The sequence below is a fragment of the Hippopotamus amphibius genome, chromosome 5, assembly GCF_030028045.1.
Source record: "Hippopotamus amphibius kiboko isolate mHipAmp2 chromosome 5, mHipAmp2.hap2, whole genome shotgun sequence".
NCBI classification, from domain to species: domain Eukaryota; kingdom Metazoa; phylum Chordata; class Mammalia; order Artiodactyla; family Hippopotamidae; genus Hippopotamus; species Hippopotamus amphibius.
In genome coordinates this window covers 169,933,379-169,957,727 of record NC_080190.1, presented here as the reverse complement: position 1 = coordinate 169,957,727, position 24,349 = coordinate 169,933,379, and the positions used below count along the sequence as shown (strand labels likewise).

General features: G+C 44.7%; 1 protein-coding gene across 1 annotated transcript in view; it reads left to right on the top strand.

Annotated features, from left to right (window-relative positions):
* Nucleotides 1–24,349, top strand: part of FAM135B (family with sequence similarity 135 member B) — a 169,538-nt gene that overhangs the window by 63,056 nt on the left and 82,133 nt on the right. The window contains exons 3-4 of the mRNA XM_057735971.1: nucleotides 14,739–14,878; nucleotides 22,065–22,135. Coding sequence (XP_057591954.1) covers nucleotides 14,739–14,878; nucleotides 22,065–22,135 — 211 coding nt within the window. The remainder of the gene's footprint in view (nucleotides 1–14,738; nucleotides 14,879–22,064; nucleotides 22,136–24,349) is intronic.

Genomic DNA, 24,349 nt, shown 5'->3' with positions numbered 1-24,349 from the left:
TTATTCAAAGACCTAAAGTCACTTTTACACCAACTAATATCACAATACTCAGAGAGATGCATTGTGTTATGAGAGCTTGCAATCACAGATTTGACAATGTTTAGGGTGATTGGAGAACATTTTCTGGAAGGTGAGCCGAAGTCGGTGTGGTCTACAGGGAAGGGAGGTACCCCTTCAGGTGGAAGGAGTAGCATGGGCAAAGGTGATGCGGTGAGAAGGGGGATGGTAGCCCCTGTAGCTGCGCAAGAGTGGACCAGGGAGCCTGGGATGAGATGACGATAAACAGGGACAAATTGGCTTTGAGGACTGTATTGGGGAAAAATTTTTTCCTTTATCCTAAAAGGAGTGAAAGGATACTTAAGGGTTTTGAGTAGAGGGGCAGTTTGATTCTATTTGCATATTGAAAATATGTTTCTTTGGAAATCTGTGTAGAGGCAGACAGAGACACGTTGAGCAGAAGAAAGACCATTGAGCCATCCAGGTGAGAGGCCAGGGGAGCGTGGGCGGGCTGGTTGGTGGTTCGGGTGAAGAGATGAGGGATCACGCTTGGAAGGTGGAGGGAGACAGTGACTCTCAGATTTCTGGTCTACACGACAGGCTGGCCCATAGAGTGGTTTACTCACATAAGGAATGTTGCAAGAGAAGCCAGCATTTCAGCTTTTTTTGGAGAATTTGCTTTTACAGGTGTTAAGTATGTGGTACCTTTGAAAATCCAAACAGAAGATCTCAAACAGGCAACTGGACTTAGAGGTCTTGAACATAGGGGAGAAGTCTGGTTTAGACACCTGGGTTTCATCGGCTGGCTGTGTGCTACATTCGGTTTTTATGTCCAGGACGTGAAGAGTGCATGAAACAGGCAGATGTAGTGCTCTCATAGGGCTTACATTCTGGTTGGAAGAGAAGACAATCAGTATGCCTCCAGCGACAATGTAAACTACGGAGGAAAACAGACCACTGTGAGGAAGGTGGGGAGTGATGCTGAGGGGGACAGAGAGGTGACTCTGATAAGGAGGCAGAGGAAAGCTGCCCGAGAGTCAGGAGGAAACTAGTGGAACCTGATTTCACAGAGGCCACGGGAAGAGGATATTTCTAGGAGGAAGAGTTGACTGACATTGTAGAATGCTTCTGAGAATTCAAGCACAATGTGCGCTGAAACATTCCTGGAAATCTTAGTGACAGGTAGCACGTTCATCACCTTGATAGGAGCTCTTTGGGTGGTGATAAGGGCCCAGAAACTAGATTTTGGGTCATTAAGGCATGAGCAAAGCGATGAAGACATGGGGACAGCCAGTAGAGGCATTCTTTGGGTTAACGCCACTGCCAAGGCAAGGAGGGAGAGAAAGTGGTAGCCAGAAGGGCTGAGAGTTTTGGCTTTTGTGCGTATTTTATTTCTAATGAGAGAAAGTTGACTTTGCTTAAAAGCCATTGGGAAGGATCTAGTTCAGGATCTCTTTAAATATGTAAAATAAAGAAGGGAAAATAATTACAGTCATTAGACGTTTACGTTTTCTCAGTCCCAGTCCTAGGGCTGCTGAGTTGAGGTGCAGCATGAATAACCCCAGGAAACTCATACAGACATTAAATAATTAGGAGATGACGTGTGACTGAGACACGTAGGGCTATGGGGGCCCAGCACTGGGGGGCTGAGTCTGCCGGGATGTCCAGGAGAAGAGCTGCCCCCCTACCTCCTGACCCAAGCTCCCACCAGCTGGGTGATAGTGGCCATGGTGCACATCAGCAAGTTTGCGTGATTACCTCTGCTCCAAGGTGGAGACGGGAAGAGAAATGAGCCTGAGAGAAGAGGCCATCTGGGAACTGAATCTAAAGCTGCAACAATTGATTCTGAGGACATAGTCCTAGGCGTGCATCGATTTTGGAGCAACTGGCCAAGCCTTGGCCGACACCCAGGCAGGTGCTGCTGTGACTTTCAGATGCTGTTTATAGAATTTGCTCAGACACAAAGGCATTGAAACACCCTTGGAAATAGTCCTTCAGTGCTCCAGGGAGCACCAAGGGAGGCGTGGTGGGGCAGGAGGAAGGGCCCTGGACTTGAAGTTGGATTCTGTGTCCCACTGCTAGTTCTGCCCTCAGGCTGGGTTCTCCATCTTCTTGAGCCTCACGTTCCTTATCTGTGAAATGTGTGTAGAGAACTATGTGGTTCCCTTTTATCTCTCAGTCCCCACATTGATGTGTGGGTCCTCAGACTTAGGAGAGTGGCTTAGATGAAAAAGGGAATTTTGCCTTTCTCATTGAGGACCCAATCTGCCTTTGAGGATAACCAGGCAGGTGCTCTACCTATTACTTTGCCAGAGTCTTGTTGAGCACCTAGCTTATTCAAAGCACTCACTTAGGTCACAGGGAAGAGACCCGAATGACCATCCTATTGTCTATGCCTTCAAGTAGCTTATGGAACAGTGGAGAAGAGGAGGGGCGGGGATGTGTGTGAGGATAAGGTGCTTCCAAATTGAATAAAATAAAAGGTGGAATGTACACAACAGAAGTGTGAACATAGAAGGATACAGTGCATTTTTAATAAAAATAATGACACTGGTCACTGTCTTATCTAACTTTCACGATGACCTTTTAGAAGAAGAGGTTGTCACGGTTAGTTTACACATGAAGAACATTAGGCTTAAAAAGCACAAGTAGTTTGCTAGTGGGTATGTATCTGGAAAAATCGACAATACTAATTTGAAAAGACGCACGTACCCCAAAGTTCATAGCAGCACTATTTACGATAGCCAAGATACAGAAGCAACCTAAACCATAGACAGATGAATGGATAAAGAAATATATATAAATATATATTTACATATATATACACAATGGAATATTATTCAGCTGCAAAAAAGAATGCAACTCTGCCTTTTGCAGCGATGTGGATGGACTTAGAAAATATTACGCTTAGTGGAATGAGAGGAAGACAAATGCTAGACGATATCACTTATATGTGGGATCTAAAAAACATGCAAAAAATGTATCTGGCAAAACAGAAACCGATTCACAGATATAGAAAACAAACTAGTCATTACCAGAGGGGAGAGGGAAGGGGCAGGGGCAAGATAGGGTAATGGGATTAACAGATACAAACTACTATACATAAAATAGACAAGTAACAAAACCATACTGTGCAGCACAAAGGAATTTTACCCGTTATCCTGTAATAACCTGTAGTGGAGTATAGACTGTGTACTATACTTCAATAATTTGTTTTAGAAGACTAAATGAAAAGATGTAAAAAAAATTACAAGTGAATGGAGAGTCTGAACTTGAATGCCGTTCTGATTTCAGAGCCTGGGCTGCTTGTAATGACACTGAATGGGAAACTCTCCATGAAGAGGTGACATTTGCAAGGAGACACAGAGTTCTGAGATGAGGATGAGGCTATCAATTTATCACAAAAATATTAATTGTATTCCTTTTACGCCCGGCTCTTTGCTAGAAGCTAAGAGCGCAGTGGTGCGTGATGTATTCCGCAGGCCCAGAGGAGAGTCCCGCAGAACTGTAACTGCACCACAGGTGTTCTGAGTCAGCTGCTGCCAACTGCCCTGGGATCGGAGCAGGGAGCAGTGACCTCCACCTGGGGCGTGGAGAGAACGTGGGAAGGAGGGACAAAATAAGCAGGGTCTTGATGTACGGGAAGAAGAGAGCTTAGTGGGAAAAGGTCATAGGGAAAAGAATATTCAAAAATTATTTGTAGATTACTGACTTTGAGCAAGCACCATGCTAGGGCCTTTGAAAATTATCAGTAAATAACCAGGTCTAATCAGAAATACACCTGTATTTGACATGGTAGAAGTCACTATCAGCCAGTAATCCCCACCTCCCAAAAAAGGTAACTAAGAAAATAATTAGAACATTGAACAGTAGTGTATTTTAGCGAAACGTAGACGTTGGTTCCTATGATCTAATTTGGTACTCTTGACAATACTGTCATTAGAGATTCTAGCTCCATTTTACAGAAAGCAAAGTGATGAAAGGAACATCACATACTTGTGATAAGGGGAAATCGAGACCCTACCCCAGACCTCTTAGCATCCCGCCCCCGCCCCAAGTCCCAGTGGCCTAAAAAGTTCTCTGACATTCTTCATGCCATCTCATCATATTTCTGTAATTGGCCAAACACTCATTGATCACCTCTGATGAGTTATAAGTGTACGATTCAAAAGGTGAAACCGTTGAGGAAATCATGACATTATTCAAGGGAAGAGAGTGATAAAGGGAGCTCCACACATTCCTGGCTTGGGGAGGGGACAGTGGTGGCTTCGACCCTTGGAGAGAGGTGGGGCCTGAGGCCTGGTCGCTCCTGGCTCAACCATGGGCCTGGGGCTGATCTTCTGGAGGGACCTTCCATCTCTGCGGAAGAGAAAGGCAGAGTGATCACCCATTCTTACCTCCTCGGCAGTGCCTCTAGGGACTGCCTGATATTCTCCTAGCAAGTCACAACTGCCCTCTGTGTTCTGTGGTCTCCCATTAGGCCAAGGTCACCTTGGGCTGGAGAAGGGCTCTGTGATCCTTGGAACGTGCTACGCCCATGACTGGGCGGGGATGCTGCAGCCCTTAGAAATATTTGATTAGCTGCAATTGTGCTATAGTTAGTTCTTCTTGGGAAGCATATGGCTGAGGCAGATGGCTTGGGAAAGTCTGAGTCACATAAACAGGGCTCTTTGCCTCCCATTGGCTGGGTCTCCTAATGGCTTTTTAATAGAACAGGTTAGAATTAGAAGATGGAGGCTTGGTTATGCCCGTCTCAGAAAACCCCAGGCTGTATGTTTCAGGCATACTTAGTGTCGGCTGTTTGTAAGGGAACGAGATAGGTGTGGATGCCAGGTCATCGTGAGGACATAGCAGGAAACAGAGCCAGCCTCCGTGAGCAGCGAGCTGCTTGAGCCGAGATTCACTTCGCTCCCACAAATGTTTACTAAATATGCTGCCAAATTCTCAGTGATCAGACCACTTGGAGCCTTGGTCAGTCATGCGCTTTATAAATACTTGCCCGACCTGGACATCATGAAGAGAGCTGGCTCTGTGCTAAACCCTCACCTGGACTACAGCTTCCAAGCTGGTCATTTAGGGCCAATTCAATCATAGTAGATAATTTAGATTTTATTCTAAGTGCAGTGGGGGAGGGGTGATGAAGTCTGGTTTATCTTTTATATTAATAGGCTAAAGAGTAGTAGTAGTAGAAGTAGAAATAAAGTTTTCCATATTCTCTATTGAGAGAAAGATTCATCAGAACCACATTTTGAATGTAAACCCACAGGATTTGTGGAGGATTGGGTGAGAGGGTAAGGGGGAAAGAGGAATCAAAGATGACCAGGAAGTATTTTCCTCTTTGTGGTTAAGAGATTGGGGAAACTGAGACAAAGCGAGAGAGTAGCACAGACATATATATACTACCAACTGTAAAATAGTCAGTGGGAAGTTGTTGTATAACAAAGGGAGTCCAACTCGAGGATGGAAGATGCCTTAGAGGACTGGGGCGGGGAGGGTGGGGGGGACTCGAGGTGGGGGGAGTCAAGGAAGGGAGGGAATATGGGGATATGTGTATAAAAACAGATGATTGAACCTGGTGTACCCCCCAAAAAATAATTAAAAAAAAAAAAAAAGAGATTGGGGGAGGGACACATGGGGGAAACACAGCCAAAGGTTCTACGTTGGATAGGTAAGTTAATGGTGTGGATTTGACATCAAAGGAGTACTGTTGAGTGAGGGAGGGATCAGGCTGGCTCAGGAGAGAGATGGAGCTGAGTCAGGCATTTGAGCATTCTCAGCTTGTAAGTGGCGCCTGACGTCTTGGAGAGAGCGAGACTTGGGTGGAGGTTTACCACACAGAGGCGGGAGGGGCAGGAGGAGCCATCCCATGGAGAGCAGGGAGAGGAGAGGAAAACCTTGAACTTAGCTACTTTCCAGCAGTAGGCAGGTGGGGTAAAATAAGGAGTCCTCTAATTGCCACCCTGTTGAGCCAAACCATTATTGCCATTTTTGTCTGTGAATGAACTAAGGCTGGGAGAGTTAACTTCTCACCCAAAGATTCCCAGCTAGTAGACTGGGAGATTCCTGATGCTCTGTCTTTCCGGGCAGCACCTGCTGCCCTGGTCCAAGCCCGCTCCCTTCGCAGCAATTGAGGATTTCCTTTCCACTTCTTGCTAGTAGCTGCTAGAATTCCATTGGGTATCCAATGGATACTGTTTCCTCGTTACATCAGCTATGCACTCCTCCCATCCAGCAGTATATTCACTGCTGTTTCTCCGAGCACCTGGTAAATGTTAGACTCTGTGCCTGGTACACTCCTAGGTGATCTCATTCAACCCTCTCAGCCCTTGAACTCCCATCCCCAGGGCATGGGGGAAGAAACTGAGGTTCAGACCAGGTAAGTTTCCTTGTTCACAGGTGCGTGGTGTACAAATGGCAGAGCCTGGAGAAAATCCATGTCTTTGAACTCTAATCCATTTCTTGTCCTTACAAAAGCGCGGGGGACAAGGCCATGGACCGGACTCTGTAATTAGAATACAAATGGAAACACCTGAGACTGCACAGCGGTTAGGACCAACCGGCAGGAAGTCCAGCAGGGGAACTGTTGAGGAGATCCTTTTACTTTGGAAATTACATAGCGATGCACATTCTTGGCTAATAAAGTGTTATCAAGTGCTGGCCTTACTGGGCTCATTGTAATAGGTAGGTGACAAGGGTTTATAATTAGGTAATTAAGCCCACTCAGTGCTGATGGGAGGATGCTCACGGCTAAATTACATCAGCAGCCCTTGTTCATTTTTGGGAATTTAAAGGGTATTTTTTTCCAGCATTCTTTTTTTTTTTTTTTTTTTTTTTTTGTCGCTTATTATTTTTTTTTTTTTTTTTTTTTTTTTTTTTTTTTTTAATTTATTTTTTTTTTGGGGGGTACACCAGGTTCAATCAACTGTTTTTATACACATATCCCCATATTCCCTCCCTTTCTTGACGCCCCCCCCTCGAGTCCCCCCCACCCTCCCTGCCCCAGTCCTCTAAGGCATCTTCCATCCTCGAGTTGGACTCCCTTTGTTATACAACAACTTCCCACTGACTATTTTACAGTTGGTAGTATATATATGTCTGTGCTACTCTCTCGCTTCTTCTCAGTTTCCCCTTCACCCCCCGCCCCCTCCCATACCTCGAGTTCTCCAGTCCATTCTCTGTATCTGCTTCCTTGTTCTTGTCACTGAGTTCATCAGTACCATTTTTAGATTCCGTATATGTGAGTTAGCATACAATATTTGTCTTTCTCTTTCTGACTTACTTCACTCTGTATGACAGATTGTAGTTCTATCCACCTCATTACATATAGCTCCATCTCATCCCTTTTTATAGCTGAGTAATATTCCATTGTGTATATATGCCACATCTTCTGTATCCATTCATTTGTTGATGGGCATTTAGGTTGCTTCCATGTCCTGGCTATTGTAAAGAGTGCTGCAATAAACATTATGGTACACGTTTCTTTTGGGATTATGGTTTTCTTTGGGTATATGCCCAGGAGTGGGATGACTGGATCATATGGTAGTTCTATTTGTAGTTTTTTAAGGAACCTCCAAATTTTTTTCCATAGTGGCTGTACCAACTTACAGTCCCACCAACAGTGCAGGAGAGTTCCCTTTTCTCCACACCCTCTCCAACATTTGTTGTTTCCAGACTTTGTGATGATGGCCATTCTGATTGGTGTGAGGTGATACCTCATTGTGGCTTTGACTTGCATTTCTCTGATGATTAGTGATGTTGAGGATCTTTTCATGTGTTTGTTGGCCATCTGTATGTCTTCTTTGGAGAAATGTCTATTTAGGTCTTCTGCCCATTTGTTTTTCCAGCATTCTTTGGCTTAGTTACCCTCCTCCTGCAAGTGTGGATTTCTGCCAGGCCATGGCCTCTGCTTTGTAACTGGAGTTTTCTTGCAGACTTAGGTAGGAGTCAGACATCCTGGGAACTGGAGCTACCCCCAACGTAGGGAACCTTCGGGAAGTCATCCCCCTTCATCCCTGCCCTCATTAATAACTAATTAATTGATCGATTCAGTGCATATTTGAGTGAGTATAATACGCGAGGCCTGCTGTCCCATCATGCTAAGACTTGATTCTTTTTCAGCAAAGCAGAAGTGATGGGGTAATGTGAGTGCAGGGAGTAGAGAAAAAAATTGGGAAACATTGCACTAAACATTGCAGACTAGTCCTTGTTGTGGTACCACCACCAGTGACTGGCATTATGTTTATCATTGCCTGTGGGGTCATTTAGTTAAATGATAAATGAGTAAAACTCAGAGATGAAAGAATGAAAAGAAGCACACGATTTGGAGTCACCATTCTACCATCTACTATTGATACATTTGCTACTGAGGATGTAACCTAACCCGATGATCCTGAGTTCCCTCATGAGGGAAATGAAGACTCTCATAGCCAAGGTCAAGTGAAATAAGGAATATAAAGTGCCTGGAACTCAGACCAACTAATCCTAGGCTAACTTTTGCAGAACAACTTGAAATGAGCAGAACGGTTTTGTGTCTACTGCAACTGACAGAGAAGTGACTTTTGCAAACCATAGAGTTATAAATAACATCTGCGCTCAAACCCAGTGTGTTGTACTTAATTTGCTACCTCACTTAAAATTGTTGAAGTAGCATATATAAGATGTTTCAATAATGCAACGTACCTGGAGAGATGAGAAATTCGTTCAGTCGAGGAGAAGTCTGTGGAGGTAAACGACTAAGGGGCTATTCCTCCTTACTCTGTGGACAGATGTTCCAGACAGGACCACCCCACAAGGAGCCCTATGGTTGTTTTCTGTTTTGTTTTGTTTGGGTTTTAATTTATTTTATTGACGTGTAGTTGATTTACAATGTTGTGTTAATTTCTGCTGGGCAGCAAAGTGATTCAGTTTATGTATGTGTGTGTATATACACATACATATGTACATACGTACACACATACATTCTTTTTCATATTCTTCTCCATCATGGGTTATCACAGTATATTGGAAGTAGTCTCTGTGCTGTACACTAGGATCTTGTTTTGGATCCATTCTATATACCATAGTTTGCATCTGCTCATCCCAAACTCCCACTCCATCCCTCCCCCACGCCCCCTCCCTCTTAGCAACCACGAGTCTGTTCTCTATGAACGAACCCTATGATTGTTAATTACTGAATCTGTTTTTTTTCTTGCCTATGACTTGATGCAGAGCAGGTGATTCATAAGAATTTAATGAATTAATATATTTTACAGCAAAACCCATAGAAACATAGTAATCTGGGGTTATGGATAAGGCATACACTCATCTCCAGGTGCACTTAAACAAAGTATTCACTATTCCACGTACAGAAGAGTAAAGTAGAAAGTAAGAAAAGCATTTGACTTCTTTCAAATGGCAATAAAATTGACAACTAAAGTGAAGCCCTTTATTGATGTGTCATCCATTTGATGCGCTTCAGAACTTGAAGGTGCCAGTGTCTTCACATCTCTTTGGATGTCCCACAAAAGTGCGTGTGTCTTTAAATGCTCTGTTGGCAGAAGTGCCAATGCGCTTCTCCCATCTCATATTGTCCAAGAAGCTCTGAGATTCCACAGTGGACCGGGGTCCTTTTCTGCGTGCCAGGTTAGTAGGAAACTGGGTCGATCAGTCCCTTGCTCTGGGGCTTCTCGTGGCCCCACCGGTGCTCTATTGAAGATGATTCTCTAGAGTTCTAAGAAAGCTCGTCCTCTCAATGTGGACTTGCTTCCCCAGGCATCCCCAGGGGCCTCGGGGGCACAAGCCTTGGAACCCCAGGTTCTTACTCCTCAGGTGAAATTCACACATCCTGACATTGCTCTACAAAGCACAGCCTTTGTGCCAGGTTAGGTGGGTCCACAGAACTTCTCAGCTCACCGGGTAACCAAATCGGCCTTCCACTTATAGACGCTTGGACTGTGGGCAACATCCAGGGTCATCACCTTGGGCCCCAGCTTACTTCAAGGTCCTTCTGTTTCCAGGAACAAGGTTTCCATGTCTGATCCACCCAGTGTGTTAACACTGCCTACACCAGGAAAAGTCTGTCCCAGTGTAACAGGTCTTCCCAACTTCTGAACTCCAGAAAAAGTCAAGACCTTGTTCCCTTTGCTCCCAGAATTTCCTCCTCTCTCGATGCAGACTGTTCCACTTGTACTCCCATGACAGGGTCTCTGGGGAAGGCAGCCACCTTGCTGGAATCACAGAAGGTCACGCCACACCTCTCTGCCCTGGCAGTGAGTATCCAGTGGCCTTACCAGTCAGACAACACTTACTAGGCTGCTGAAGGTCATCTGCTCATTCTCTGGAAAAACAGTGAATATCTGCTTCAGGTGGCTTTTTTTCCTTCTGCCTATTCTTTGAAACAGATAGAAACAATAATAAAGCTTGGCTTCAAGGTGACTCTCTGTCCTTCCTCTTCCTAGAAATAGCCAGAAAATTATCCAGGGTAAAGAGTCATCTTCATCTTCATCTTACCAGGAAATCTGCCTGGATTTTGAGAATTTCACAGTTAAACACACACTTCCTTCATCCTCATCTCATCTGAGCCTGACACTCATCATGTAAAATAAACAGGACATGACTCTTGCCTCATTTAAGCTCCTATTTGGTGTCCTGCCCAAGGCCATGCAGCGAGAGTGGTGGGGCGAGTCTAGGACATCTATGTTTGCTTTTCCGAAGGAGATCCTGTTCTAAACCATGTGAAATCCAAGGTCTTGACCTTGAGTTGCTCATAATCTGACTTGGCTTTTTCAACTTCCATGGACTCCAGTGTTTTGGAAGATTCTCCCATAAGTATGTGGCCTGGGTTCGAAGAAATGCTGTGATAGTTTCTTAGACTCTTTGGTTTCAAACAGCCCAGGCCTCACCCAGCCGTCCTTAGACCTGGAGGGTTGGAAGGGGTCCCTCAGAGTTTTGACTGCTTGGCACAAACCTGCTTCTCTGGGGAGCCCTTGTGTGCAGGCAGAGCCGTGGCCACCTTCTCGGAATGGGAGTGGGATTCAGTCCGCAGGTCAGTGCCCGCGAGTGTGCCCTGGCTCGGACTCTGGGCAGAGGGTCCGTGTCAGATAAGCAGCACCTGTGCTCTGTAGTCTGTGCTCACGGAGGCCTCTGGGGCTGGACGGGGCTCTCAGTAGAGGGAAGGTCGTTGTTTGAGTTGTAAACATTTAGAGGCACATACATATGCAAAGTAGCGCCATCACTCATTTGGGGAGGGGAAGAAACAACAGGACCTAAAAGCTTTTTGCTCTTGCGTTCTGGTTTGCAGTTCCAGATTAAACTGTTTGAAATGTCCTCTTTGGACAGTGGGAGCTATTGAAGAGCTCCTCTCCCTCATCTGCTCTGCTCTCTTTTTCCTACTCCTCCCCTCTTCCTACTATTCCTTTCTCTTGCTCCTCCCACCTTCTTTTCATCAGGCTTGTTTTCCCTCAAAGTTCTAACTCTCCTTTCAGATACTCATCCATGGTATCAACCCTGACACATAAAAAAGAAGACAGATATTTGGGAAGACTCTAATCTATACCTTCTCATTGGACCACTGGTCTGCTCACCAAGCAATAATTGAAAAAAAAGACTAAAGATAATCTCTAGGTCCATGCATGTTGCTGCAAGTGGCATCATTTTGTTCTTTTTTCATGGCTGAGTAATATTTCATTGTATACATATACACCACAACTTCTTTATCCATTCCCCCGTCAATGGACACTTAGGTTGCTTCCATGACTTGGCTCTTGTACAAGGTGAAGTAAGTCAGACAGAGAAAGACAAATATCATATCACTCATATGTGGACTCTAATTAAAAATGATATAAATGAAATTATTTACGAAACAAACAGATTCACAGATTTCAAAAACAAACTACAGCTACCAAAGGGGAAACGTGGTGGGGGGGAGGGGTAAATTAGGAGCTTGGGATTAACATACATACATTACTCTACACAGAATGGATAAGCACGGGGATCTCAATGTTCTGTAATAACCTATATAGGAAAAGATTGAGTACATGTAAATGCATGGCTGAAGCACTTTGCTGTACACCTGAAACGAACACAACATTGTAAGTCAGCGATACTCTGATAACATGAAGAAGCAAAAGAGTCAGAATATTTGAAATAACACTTGGGATATACCCAGACATATTCTTTTACACCAGCGTAAACGTATAAAGGGAGAGAAAAGAAACGAAGATGAGTCTGTAATTTCAACAATAACAACAATAACGGTCAAAAGGGAAAAGTGTCTTTGTACCCCACCGCTAGGAAGGGGCCGCCTCCCAAAGTGTGAGCAGGTCTTTTCGCATAGAGCGTGTGCACAGCCCTCACCTCTGGGTGCCCAGTACCTGGTGCACAAGAGGGTGAGGTGCACAAGGGGTGCGCGAGCGCTCTCTGTCTGCCAAGGAAGGTTCTGCAAGTGAGCAGGAGAGCCAGTCAGAAGGTTCAGCAAGTGGCCTTGCGGAGGAGGAGAAAGAAGAATTTCCTTCAGAATGTCAGGAAGAGGAAGCCAGGATAATGAGGCAGGTGTCCCTGTGGGGGTTGTCACTGTCAGAGAAGGGAGAACCCCAGTGGGGACAGAGCAGGCAGGTGCTGGCCCTGTCCTGGCCACAACCCCAGAGGGTGTCTTGTGATCAGTGCACCATCCTTTGCAAGGAGCCACCTGTTTTCTGCCCCACTTACTAGTGATGAGAAAATGCCACAGAACGTCCCACAGGGCACCACAAATGCCTCATCCTGGGCTTCATGGGACACCTTGGGGTGCTGTGATCTTCTGTAAATACTGCTGAGTCCTGTGGTCTAGTTTGTCAATCTGCTCCAAATCCGGGGAGCTCGATCTCCTGTAGATGTGTAGCCAGTGGAAACGTATTCAACAGAAAGTGTTACGACCTTTCTCGAGACACAATTAAAAAGTCACCCTACTGCATTTTGCATGCCAAGTACGTGCCTAATCTTCAGATCTTGATTTATTTTATTCTCTTCTGTCTACACTGATCCCAGAAGGTCAGTGTGTACAGATGCCCATCTTTCACGTGGAAAGCTGCTGTTACAAGGGGTGATGTCACTTGCCCAAGAAGGCAAGTGATTGAACTGTTTTGCTGCCTGTCCCTCCAGGTACTAGATGGCTCCGTGTTGCTCTGACCTTCAGAGCATTTACACCATCCATCCTCTGCCACGCTGTCGGTCTGGCTTATAGATCAGCCAGGCCTTGACAGTGATAGAGAAAGGGCTGGTACAGCAAGTAAAAACAGAAAGGCATTTGCACACAAGGATCACTTCTGTTTAAAAGCCACATTAGTTTGAATCCAACAGGTCTAAATAGGGCTGCATCAGGCCAGTAATTTTATTTCCTTCATGATGAAGTGCAAATTGGAGCAGGCACATCTGAGCAGCCTTGAAAATGACCTGGGATTTTACATTTCTTTTTCCCCACTCTGGAGCTACAAGGCAGGTGCTAAGTGTCACTGTGCATGGGGAGGTGACAATGACCCTTTGTCCCTGTTTCCGAGGGACTGTTTGAGCCAGCGGGGGACATTGCACAAGGCACTCAAGCTGTTTTCCTTTGCTGGTTGGGATTATTTTTTTTTATTTTCTTTTGCTGGTTGGGCTTATTTTTTTTTATTTTCTTGCTCCCCTTTGCAATCAAACTATTTCAGTTTTCCTGTAGAGCTTTATAGAAGACCTGCCTTTTGCAAGGAAATGGGTGCACTGTATTCATTCACCCGAGGCTCCTTTTCCCAGTTGTTAAGTAGAGAAATGTGAGGATGCATCCACACAGGGCCTCCTCATAGAGCAACTAGCACGACACCTGCCTCCTCTTCTTTAGCCTTGGTCTCTTCATCTGTGGTGAGAATTTACCCTAACAATTTTCTGGAAGGAGTAAGGAAAGAAACACATTTGAAAAGCACCTTGGAAGCTGTGAAATACCACTTGGTTGGCCATTATGATGAATGAGTAATCATTGCTTTACGTTATATAAATATTAACATTATTTGTTTTAGAAGAGTTTTATATTTTTCCAACTGTGCAGTTTGTGCAGATTTGGGGGAATTCACCCATTTTCTCTCCATAGTAACCCTGGTCAGTGGATGGAGAAAGATCTCTTAACCTCATTGGGTAGCTTTATCTTCCTGAAATTCAATTTAACTCTGAGGCCATGTTTAGGATTAGGGTACATTTAGAATGCACTGGAGGACATGGAGTTGGACACGTTCCTTAAAAAGCTGCGTATCTAATATAATTAGAATCAGCACGTTTATCTAAAACTGAAGACAGAGCATCCTTCCTACCTTATGTGATGTGCAAACACTTTCAGGAGAGAGAGCTTCTGTGGGCGCTAGGATGTGCTTGTAGAAGGAAGGCCAATTTCTGTCTCTATCGCTCTGCCTTTCTCCTCATTATTTCCAGGAGAGGGGATTATGGAAGGCTTTCCAGAGGAGGTGGTGCGCGAGCAGGTATTCATTTCCAGCCAAGGGGCACTGCCCACTGCATGGCAAGGGATTTAGCCAAGATCCTAGGACTTATAAAGGATTGAACAAGGTTCTTTCTGAGATGCCGGCCCGATTCAGTGACCATAAATCTTCTGTGATGGAACTGCATTCATCTGTGGCTTTTGGTCTTTGGGGATTAGAATGCAGTTTGGGGCCACTGCTTTCCTTGAGCTGGACTGACCCCCAAGGAGGCTGCAGGTCCCGGGCAGGACAGGAGTTCATGGGCTCCTACTGGTTCTTGTTTTACAGACAGCGGCAGCCAGCACTCAGCTTGTGTCCACGAGAGCACTGTGCACAGCCGGGTCTTCCAGATCTTATACAGGAATGAAGAGGTGCCCATCAACGATGCCATGATCTTCCGAGCTCATTTGCTCTTAGATGGTGAAAGGGTAAGTCCCGGAGTCTTCCACCAGCCACAAATGGCTGGTCCCTCCTATGCCTTTTGCACCCAGTGCTAGGAGAATGGAATGTGAAGGAGACGCTGTAGATTTGCTCTGAAGTCTGACAGATTGGGACTCGTGATTTTAAAGCGTTCCTGCACATCCTGATTTATCCATTTTTGTACTCATGCTTTCGTTCATATATTTGCTCCTTTCATGTTCCAAGCGGGTCCCATTGACTAACTAGACGACTCTCTTTCTCATTCCTCCTTTACCCATTTGCTTGTCTCTCTGGGCCTCTGTCAGCAGGTCAAGCAGCAGGCATCTGCTGAGTATCTGCTTCGTGCAGGGCGGTGGGGCAGGCCCTCAGATGATGGACAAAGCTGAAGAAGGCAGCAGGACTGCTCCCTCAAAGGATGGCTGCTTCCTCAGTTAGACAGACATACAGCCAGGCACTGGTAGCTGAGATGCACTGGGTCAACTGCGGGTGCAAATGAGCACGGGGCCCCAAGGATGGGGATGAAGTCTGTGGGAGGACATCAATGGCTTCACAAAGGAGCTAGTTTTGAGATGCCGGGACTAAGAATTCATCAGACTAAGAGAAAGAGGAAGGGCATCCCATACAGGGGGGAACAGCATGAGTCAAAGCCCAGAAGCCTTGGAGAAAGTTGACTGAAATTCCCTATTTATCAGATTAACATCTGATAGTACCTCTGATATTAACATCAGACGTTTCAGAACTTATGGTTACCGGGGGGGATGGGGAGGGAGGGATAAACTGGGAGATTGGGACTGACACATACACACTACTGTATATAAAGTAGATAACTAATAAGGACCTACTGTATAGCACAGGGAATTCTAGTCAATACTCTGTAATGACCTATAAGGGAAAAAAATCTAAAAAAGAATGGCTATGTGTATATGTATAACTGATTGGCTTTGTTGTACACCTGAAACTAACACAACATTGTAAATCAACTATATTCCAGCAAAAATTTTTAAAAAATTAATAAAAAAAATCACTTGAACCTTGAAAAAAAAATCAGATGTTTCAAAAGAATATCTGAAGTCTAAACCATTTTTCTCACTCTGCCAGTCCCACCTCAAATCTTTGTTCCCACATTCCAGCTGATCATACCTGCTAGAGTATCTTTAAAGATGTGGAAATATGCATACTCCTATTTTAGGAAAGCCTAAACAGAGGCATCCCCCTACAGGCATCCCCCACAGGCATTGTAGTGTGCCTGACGACTCCTACTGGCCGTCTAGCATCTTCCTCCTCTCATATCCTATGGCTTTTTGTCCACATCTTTTACGCTTGTGATAGTGACAAGTTCCCCCGTGTGGCCACACATGAAAAGCTGTCACTCATTCTTTATTCATGAATCCATCCATTCACCAAAGACTTAGTGAGCAGCTACTATGGGCTAGAGATAAAATCATGAACAAGAAAATATCCCTGGTGTCTGAGAGTTTATGTTTTAATGTGAGGTCAAGACATTACCAGGCAATCAAATAAATGCACCCTGTGTGTTCCATCGCTGTACCTTCCCACTGCTCCGTGCTCAGCTCACTCGTCTACGAGATACCCTCACAAAGGTAATAAGAGGGGGGATTTTCGGCCCTGCTGGCGAGCCTGTGAAGCTACAGCTGGGCCCAAAGTGGAAGAGGACTCATGGCAGGCCCACTCTGCAAGACGTGCTGTTGCCTCCTGATACTCAGATTTCCAAACGCTCAGCTTCCACACAACCTTCACAAAAGATGGAGATTACTTCCTGGAGGGGAAGTAGTGGACAGGAGCACCCCCTGAGAAGCCAATACTGAGCTGAGACCGCGTGCTGTGGAGGAGCCAGGCATCCCGGGAGGAGGGCACAGCTGGGACAGAGGCCCTGAGGTGGGAATGAGCAGGTGGTGAGGAGGCCTGCAGTGACTAACCCTAAGGTACCCAACCATCATCATTGGTTGCTTTCCTTAAGTTTTCCCCACACTTCCGTAAATCAACTCTTTTTAATGAACTGAGTGCATCATCTGCTTCTTTCCTGGACTCTGGCAGAGACAGGTAGTTTAGGAAAAGATACTGGAGGTGGTTTTGAGGATTAAGAGACTCCCAGTTAGGCTGCATGCACAAGCTTGGCTTCCCTGAATTCTGCTAAGGGAAGGTCACTTAATTTCTCATGGGCCGTTGTCCTTTGGTGCATTGATCTCGAAGATCTTCCTGGGCAGAATGGCTGTGATTGGAGGCCGGGCCTTGGCCATTACTCAGGTCTCTTGGTCATTATTCCATCTTCATTTCATCAGACTCTCCCTCCTGCCCCTAACAGTTCAAAGCTTTTCAAGGTTCACATTTTCCAACACCCAAGTTTAGCCTCACATGAGGTTGCAACGAGCCATAGTTCAGAGGCTGAACAGGGAGTGTGTTTGCCAGCACGGGTTGGGCCTTGTACATATTTTGTACAAGACGCTGTTCATATTGTACATATTGTTTTCTTCTGCATATAAAATATCTTATGTCTACAAGCTAATAATTTATTATTGTGTTGGAGGTAATCCGTATGGAAGCAATATTATCGTTAATCATTACATCCAAATCAGTGAAATTAAAGTTGATTGGGTAAGTTCATAAAAGCCGTATCTCTGGAATGGATGCATTAGCTGTAGTGAGTATCCCTTTATGGCATCCAAAATACTGCCTATAGCCAGGTGGCCAGAGTTCATGGTCATGCATGCACACAGCCGTCGATGGGAGCAGCGGGCGTATACAGTGGCGACACATCAATACTCTTTCATGTGCTATGAGAAGTGCAGGCACAGAGAAGGTCAGTCCCTGTGGTGAGTGCACAGGCAAATGTAAGAGATGACCATGGACAGAACTAATCACAGCTTAAGGCACAAATGTTTTCATAAAAGTTGCAAAGAATCAGGGAGTGTGGAGTAGGATGCACATATTATTTATATACACTTTGTGTAACCCCACAGAAGATTTGGGAAAGCTGGCAAAATACATAGAATAGTAAAAGGGAAAAAATAGCAATAGCATGAGCCGAAGTAGAGGAAAAACACAAAACAGAACTAAAGCCTGAGTTAAAGGTGACAGACCAAAATGCATGAGCGGAGCTCTGGACGTTTGAGAATGGTGCTCACATGTTTGGTGCTGAGCTTCCCAGCAGAGGAGGCATAGGAGATACGGTAATTAGCAACCAGGTGCTTAAGGTCCTGAAGAGGAAGAGGAACAGGTTACATAAAATCATCTTTGTGGACAAGGTTGCATTTTTAAAATTGAGGTATTGTTGATTTACAATGTTGTGTTAGTTTCTGGTATACAGCAAAGTGATTCAGTTCTCTGTATATATATTCTTTTTCATATTCCTTTCCATTATGATTTATTACAGGTGATTGAATATAGTTCTCTGGACTATACAGTAGGACCTTGTTGTTTATCTATTTTATATGTAGTAGTTTGCATCTGCTAATCCCAAACTCCCAATTTAGCCCTCCTCCACTCCCTCTCCTCTTTGGTAACAGAAAGTTTGTTTCTATGTCTGTGAGTCTGTTTCTGGTTTGTAAGTTCACTTGTGTGGTATTTTAGATTCCACATATAAGTGATATCATACTGTATTTTGTCTTTCTCTGTCTAACTTACTTCACTTAGTGTGATAGTCTCTAGGTCCATTCATGTTGCTGTAAGTGGCAATTTTTCATTCTTTATTATGGCTGAGTAATATTCCATTATATACACCACATCTTTATCCATTCATCTGTTGATGGGCATTTAGGTTGCCTCCATGTGTTGGCTATTGTGAATGGTGCTGCTATGAACATCGGGGTGCATGTAACCACAAAGCCTGTGTTTGTGACTGGTATGCAGGACTGGGGGCAGAGCTAATGGAGGACGGGGTCCTTTAAGTGGCCAGGCCCATAGTAAGTTGGAAATAACTATAATAACGAATATTTGTTGAGAGTGGCCTTTGTTCACACACTGTGTTAACCCCTTTATGTGCATTTTCTTACATAGTCACACAATAGCAGTGATCTAAGGAGTAAGTGTAATCATCTTACCCCCATTTTACAGATGAAAAAAAAAAACCTTAGAGAAGTTGATTGGCCCAAGGTAAACACAAATATTTAATAAATGGTAGAGCCAAGATTTGCACCCATGTAGCTTGACTTCCAGGCCTGCTTTCTTATCCCTCACCCCCAGCTGTGATGCAGCTTCACATGAACTTCAGGAGAGAAGTTCAGAAAGGAGGAGAAGATACAAGAGTTACTATGTTATGAGTAGCCTTGAAATCAGCTAGTCTGAGACTGTACAACCCACAACACAGGTTCGACCATGGGAAAAGGCTGAAGAAGTGAGGAACCCCTGGCTGAATCTGGGGTTTGGACCCAATAACTAGTTAAGGCTTGGAAGTGACTTTCCTACACTGAGTCTCCATTTCTTTATTTGTAAATGGGGACAATGTTTCTTAATTCACACTTTTATCCACATTAAATAAGATAGTGTATGACAGTCGTAGCTGTCCTATGTAGTATCTGCTACATAGTAACTCTCCTGTAAATCCTAGGTGCTGTTATTATTTTCAGTACTATATGAAACTGATGCCTGGTGTTAAAAAATCTCCCACCTGGGAGGTTAGGGTTAGCAGATGTAAGCTATTGTATATAGGATGGATAAACAACAAGGTGTGTAGCACAGGGAACTATATTCAGTAACCTGGGATAAACCATAATGGAAAAGAATATGAAAAAGAATGCATAGAAATGTATAACAATCACTTTCTGTACAGCAGAAATTGATACAATGTTGTACATCAACTATACTTCAATTAAAAAAATCACCTTGAAAGGAAACAATCCTTTTGACCAAAATAAGGGCGGGCAGTGAAGGGCAGGGGTGCACGTGTGTGTGTGCATGTCAGTCTCTGCATGTGTACATGTGGATATGCGGGGGGGTGTGTGATTGTGTGTGTGTGTGTGTTTGGAGGGAGGCACAGGTAGCCAACAGCCAATGAAGAAATGAGTGTTTTCAGGTGTACAGAAAAGTGATTCAGTTATACATATACACGTATCTATACTTTTTCAAATTCTTTACCCCTCTAGGTTTTACATAATATTGAGCAGAGTTGTTAACCAGCACAACATTGTTAATCAACTATACTCCAATAGAAAATAAAAAGTTAAAAAAAAATTAAAAAATAATAAAAACAAAAAAGTCAAACTCATGAAAAAAAAAAAAAAAAAAGAAATGAGTGGTTAGAGAAACCAGTGACTGCACTGTGGAGCATCTTGCAATTAAAGATTTATTGAGACATCAGTGAAGTCATAGCCAGGATTCATCTAGCCACAGCTGATGCTGGGCCTGGATTTCTCTCTCCTTGTTCCAAAGAAATTGCAGCAAGTTTAAAACTGGAGCCCACAGTGAATTTTTGTCAAGTGGGCAAATGCATGCTTGGAGGTGGTTAGGAAGGCTAGCTCTGCCAGCCTCACTTCCCAGGAACTGGTGATAAGAGGCCGTGTTGCTTGGGTTGTGTGTATGAAGCAGGGTTCATGATTATGCAAAACAAAGAGAGGAGAGGAAGTTATTCATAGCACTCAGATTCAGCAAAATGTTAACTTTTAAATGCTTAAAAAAATTTTTTTAACAAATTTTAAAACCCTGGGGAGCTAAAGATAAATTCCAGCCATATGTCTCTGTCTGAGTAATGCTTAACCAGGAACATGTTTCCAAAGAGGGCTTGGGGTAAGAGATTTCCATCCCTACAGAATGAGGATATTCTTGCAAAGAAACAAAAACCAAGAGATGGGGGTGGAGAAGAGCTTTATTTATTCTTCAGGATATATGAATGCTTTCCATGTGGTGGGTGCTATTCCTGGAACTGGGGCTCCAGAAGGGATTAAGACTAGTCTCTCCCTTAATGATACCAGATTACAGGGGATACTAGAAAAGAAAATGGCCAGGGGGGATTTAGCCGCAGGCAGATGGATTTTGTCAGTGAGTCCCCGGAGCCCAATCCAAGTGGAGCTGCTGAATGCCAGCCCAGCATGGCCAGATCCAGGGATTGCTTTTTCAGAAGCCGGAAACCCGCAATGGAAATGTGAAACTGCCTGATTTTTAAATGTTTTCTACTTGTTCAAAACATTGTAAAAAAATATTCTGAGGACTAAACAAAATGTGTCTGCAGCTAATATCTGTCTCTTGGGCTTATAACCCAAAAGTCATAAATCTGAGACAACTTTATAGGAAGCGATGAATGCTGAGATAGAAAAGAAACAGTTTTGTGGGTCACAGAGGATAAGGGATCCATGCAGCCCAGGGGTGGGGAGGAGATGATGCCTTGTCACAGGTGTGCAGTACTTACCTGGGTTTCCTGAGTAGGGACATCAGTGAGATCTGGTATTTAGCAAATGACTCCCCTGAAGGTGGGGGTGACACATTAAGTTCAGGAAAAGAAGAGGCATGGTATACCATCTTTTAGATGTATCTGAGAAGCCAGTGGGTAGACCAAATAGACTCCCGTGTTAATTCATGAAAACTGATATTTTTTTAAAAGCTTAGAATGGAAACAGTCTTGGATAGGACATGAAATGCTAAAGTGTCTAAAAGCATAAATGGTTAAATGTAATGGATCTCAAGACAAAAATGAAGGACACGCCTTCTTGTGAAGCTGAGCTGCCTTGGGAAGTGACTTGACTTTCTGAACAGCAGCTTCCTCCTCTGTGGACCTGAACGATGGTGCCAGCCCCTCGAAGACGCCAGAAGTAATACCACCTCCAACATTTTCCCATCTCTAGCCAAGCAGGGTTTCCTCTACATAAATTCACTGCTCCAACCTTCCCAAAGCAGGTGCCACAGAACACTTCACTCCTGCTCCAGAGGATTCCAGATCAAATCTTTTTGGGAAATAAGGTTCTCAAAAGTCCTGCAGTCTAGAAAACTCACTTAACATTTATTTTCCACAAATTGGTTTTTCCCCGAATTTGACTACATAAATCCCTTCCTTCTATTTTCCACGTAATACAGACGTCCGGTTCAACCAGAATTCTGTAGAACATGCAAAGAAGTTCTGCTTTACACATAAATGACATTTATTTTGCAATGAGCTTCTTTTCCTAAACTTTGGGAAATTGACCAGCTAAATGTTTCGTTTGGACCAAATTTGACTCCTACAATCCTTAAACTTTGTTCCTCTTCTAGGTGGAAGAGGCACTAAGCGAAGTCGATTTCCAACTCAAGGTGGATTTGCACTTTACGGACAGTGAACAACAGTGAGTGTCCTCGGAATCCTTCAATCCTGATAGTACAATTTCCTTCATGCCACCCTTCTCCAGCCCTGGGATATCTTGATGGCCATGAACCTCGGAACACCCCTTAGAAACTTGGTTCCCTATCAGCTGCAGAATCATGGGCAAGGAGTACCTGTGTGGTCATTCCAAACTGCATGCATTTTAGGCAGGGAGCTCAGAGGCTGCATGCTCAGAAAACTCCTCACTTCCTGCTTTATGAAATGGGACCTTCCTATATCCGATACCCACCTCTGTACATTTGCAATGCAGTATTCATTAGGTCTTTAGATTAATGACCCCATGAGGCTGCAAACCTCAAGGCCCCTTCTGAATCAAAGGAGATGCTGCCAGGACCCTCGTCTTTACACTGAATTTCTGCTATTATGTTTCACCTCTCTGAATATCTATTGATATATAACCTGCAGACTCAATAAGCAGGAAGCCACCCTCCTCTTTCTCATAACTGCTCCCTTTAAGCTTTTTCTGTGGCCTCTTCCTCCTATCTGGGGTGAACAGTCATGTCACAGACTATTCTTTCATGTCATAAATAGATAGTCCTTTATTTCAGGTATGAAAAAGTCCAGTCGAATGTGTTACCAAAACTCCAGACTCGCATCCAGTTTATAACTTCTTTTCACTGGCACTGCCCCTTTGCTCCACTGCGCCCCTGCTCCGGGCTTTCCAGGGGTAGGGAATTCCCAGTGCAGCAGTCGGGTATGGTGAGCAGCTTTATACAGCTTCCTGCCTCCTTCCCCTTGGGGTGTGTGGGCCTCACAGGATCAGGCACGAGGAGGAGGGAGGAGATTGCAGGTGGGACAGGGAGTCGTAAGTGATGGGGTCAGTTGTGAACAGGGCTTTTCACAGGCTAGATGCTGAGTCACTGCTTGCTCTGCTCTCGGGGTGCTCTTGTGTGTTCCTTGGAACCTAACCCGTGAAGTGGTTCCCCTCTTCCCCACCCCTTGCAGTCCTTGGCGTAATGATACCTCCCGTGGTTGGGTCATTTACTCCTTGCAGGAAGCTCTTTCGGCAGAGTCTTCTCTGGGAAACGCACATCTGGCTCTCGGATAATGGACACAGCACTTTCATCCTTGTCTCACACGGGTGGGGGCCCCTGCCTCCATGCTCCTCACTCTTCTTTGGCCAATCCAGCCACCCTCAGCTTCTCTCTCAGGTCTGTTGCAGGATAAGTCAGGCACCAGGACCTGTGTTCCCCCAATTCTAGGGGACACAGAGCCTGCTCACGTGAAGACTCCCCTCATTAGGCTTAAGGTGAGAATGGAGGCATTTCTTTTCCATCTGTTCTGTTAGCCGAATCTCAGCACAGTCCGACTGCTTTCTGGAAATTAATCCTCCCTTCCAACCTCTACAACCTCCTCAGCAAATGCTTCACCTTCTCCAGTGGAGCACAGGAGATCAGGTGGCCACGGAGCTGATGCTGGCGGAATGGTTTCTCGACCCCTTCCAATTTCAGAGTCCCTGTGAGAACTTTGGTTCCCTTCTCACGGACAGTCCCATCCCTGACATGTGTCTGATGGTTACGGGAGTTTTCACAACATGGGGCATTGGATCCGAGTGCATCTGAACCACAGACGGACCTTGAGCAAGACGTTAGAAACCTGACTGTGTCTGCGCTTTGAGAGTAGACATCGGCTGATGTGCATGTCCATGGTCACGCCTCATCGCTGGGCTGGCAGCAGGATGTATCTGTAGTCCTGCCACTGTGTCTGGGCCCAACAACACAGATTCCTCACTCTTGTCTTTATCTGGACTCCCAACCCCTCCGGCCACCTGCTGCTCTCATCACTTCTGCTTACCTCGTGGTGGAATGGTGGATGCTTGAGAAATCTTATCTCCCTCACCCCATCTCCAGGACTTGTTGTTCTAGCACCATATTGAACTCAGAAGCCCCATAAGAGGCTGGCCTTCCTTCTCAGCTATAACCTCAGAAATGAAGTCCTTGCCTCTAGCGTTCTCATGTTCCCTCTCAACTATCTAGGATTTCTATCATTCACTCATTTATTAATTTTATTAACACCCCACCCTATCTTCCTCTGCCTACTTCCTTCAGAGCTGTTAATGCGTAGCTCCATGGTAGACATTTCCATTTGGTCACAGAACCCTGCCATCGATCCCAAATCCAGCCTAGAATTCATTCCCCCACCCAGCTCTCCAGGCAGCCTCCATGATAAGTGGACA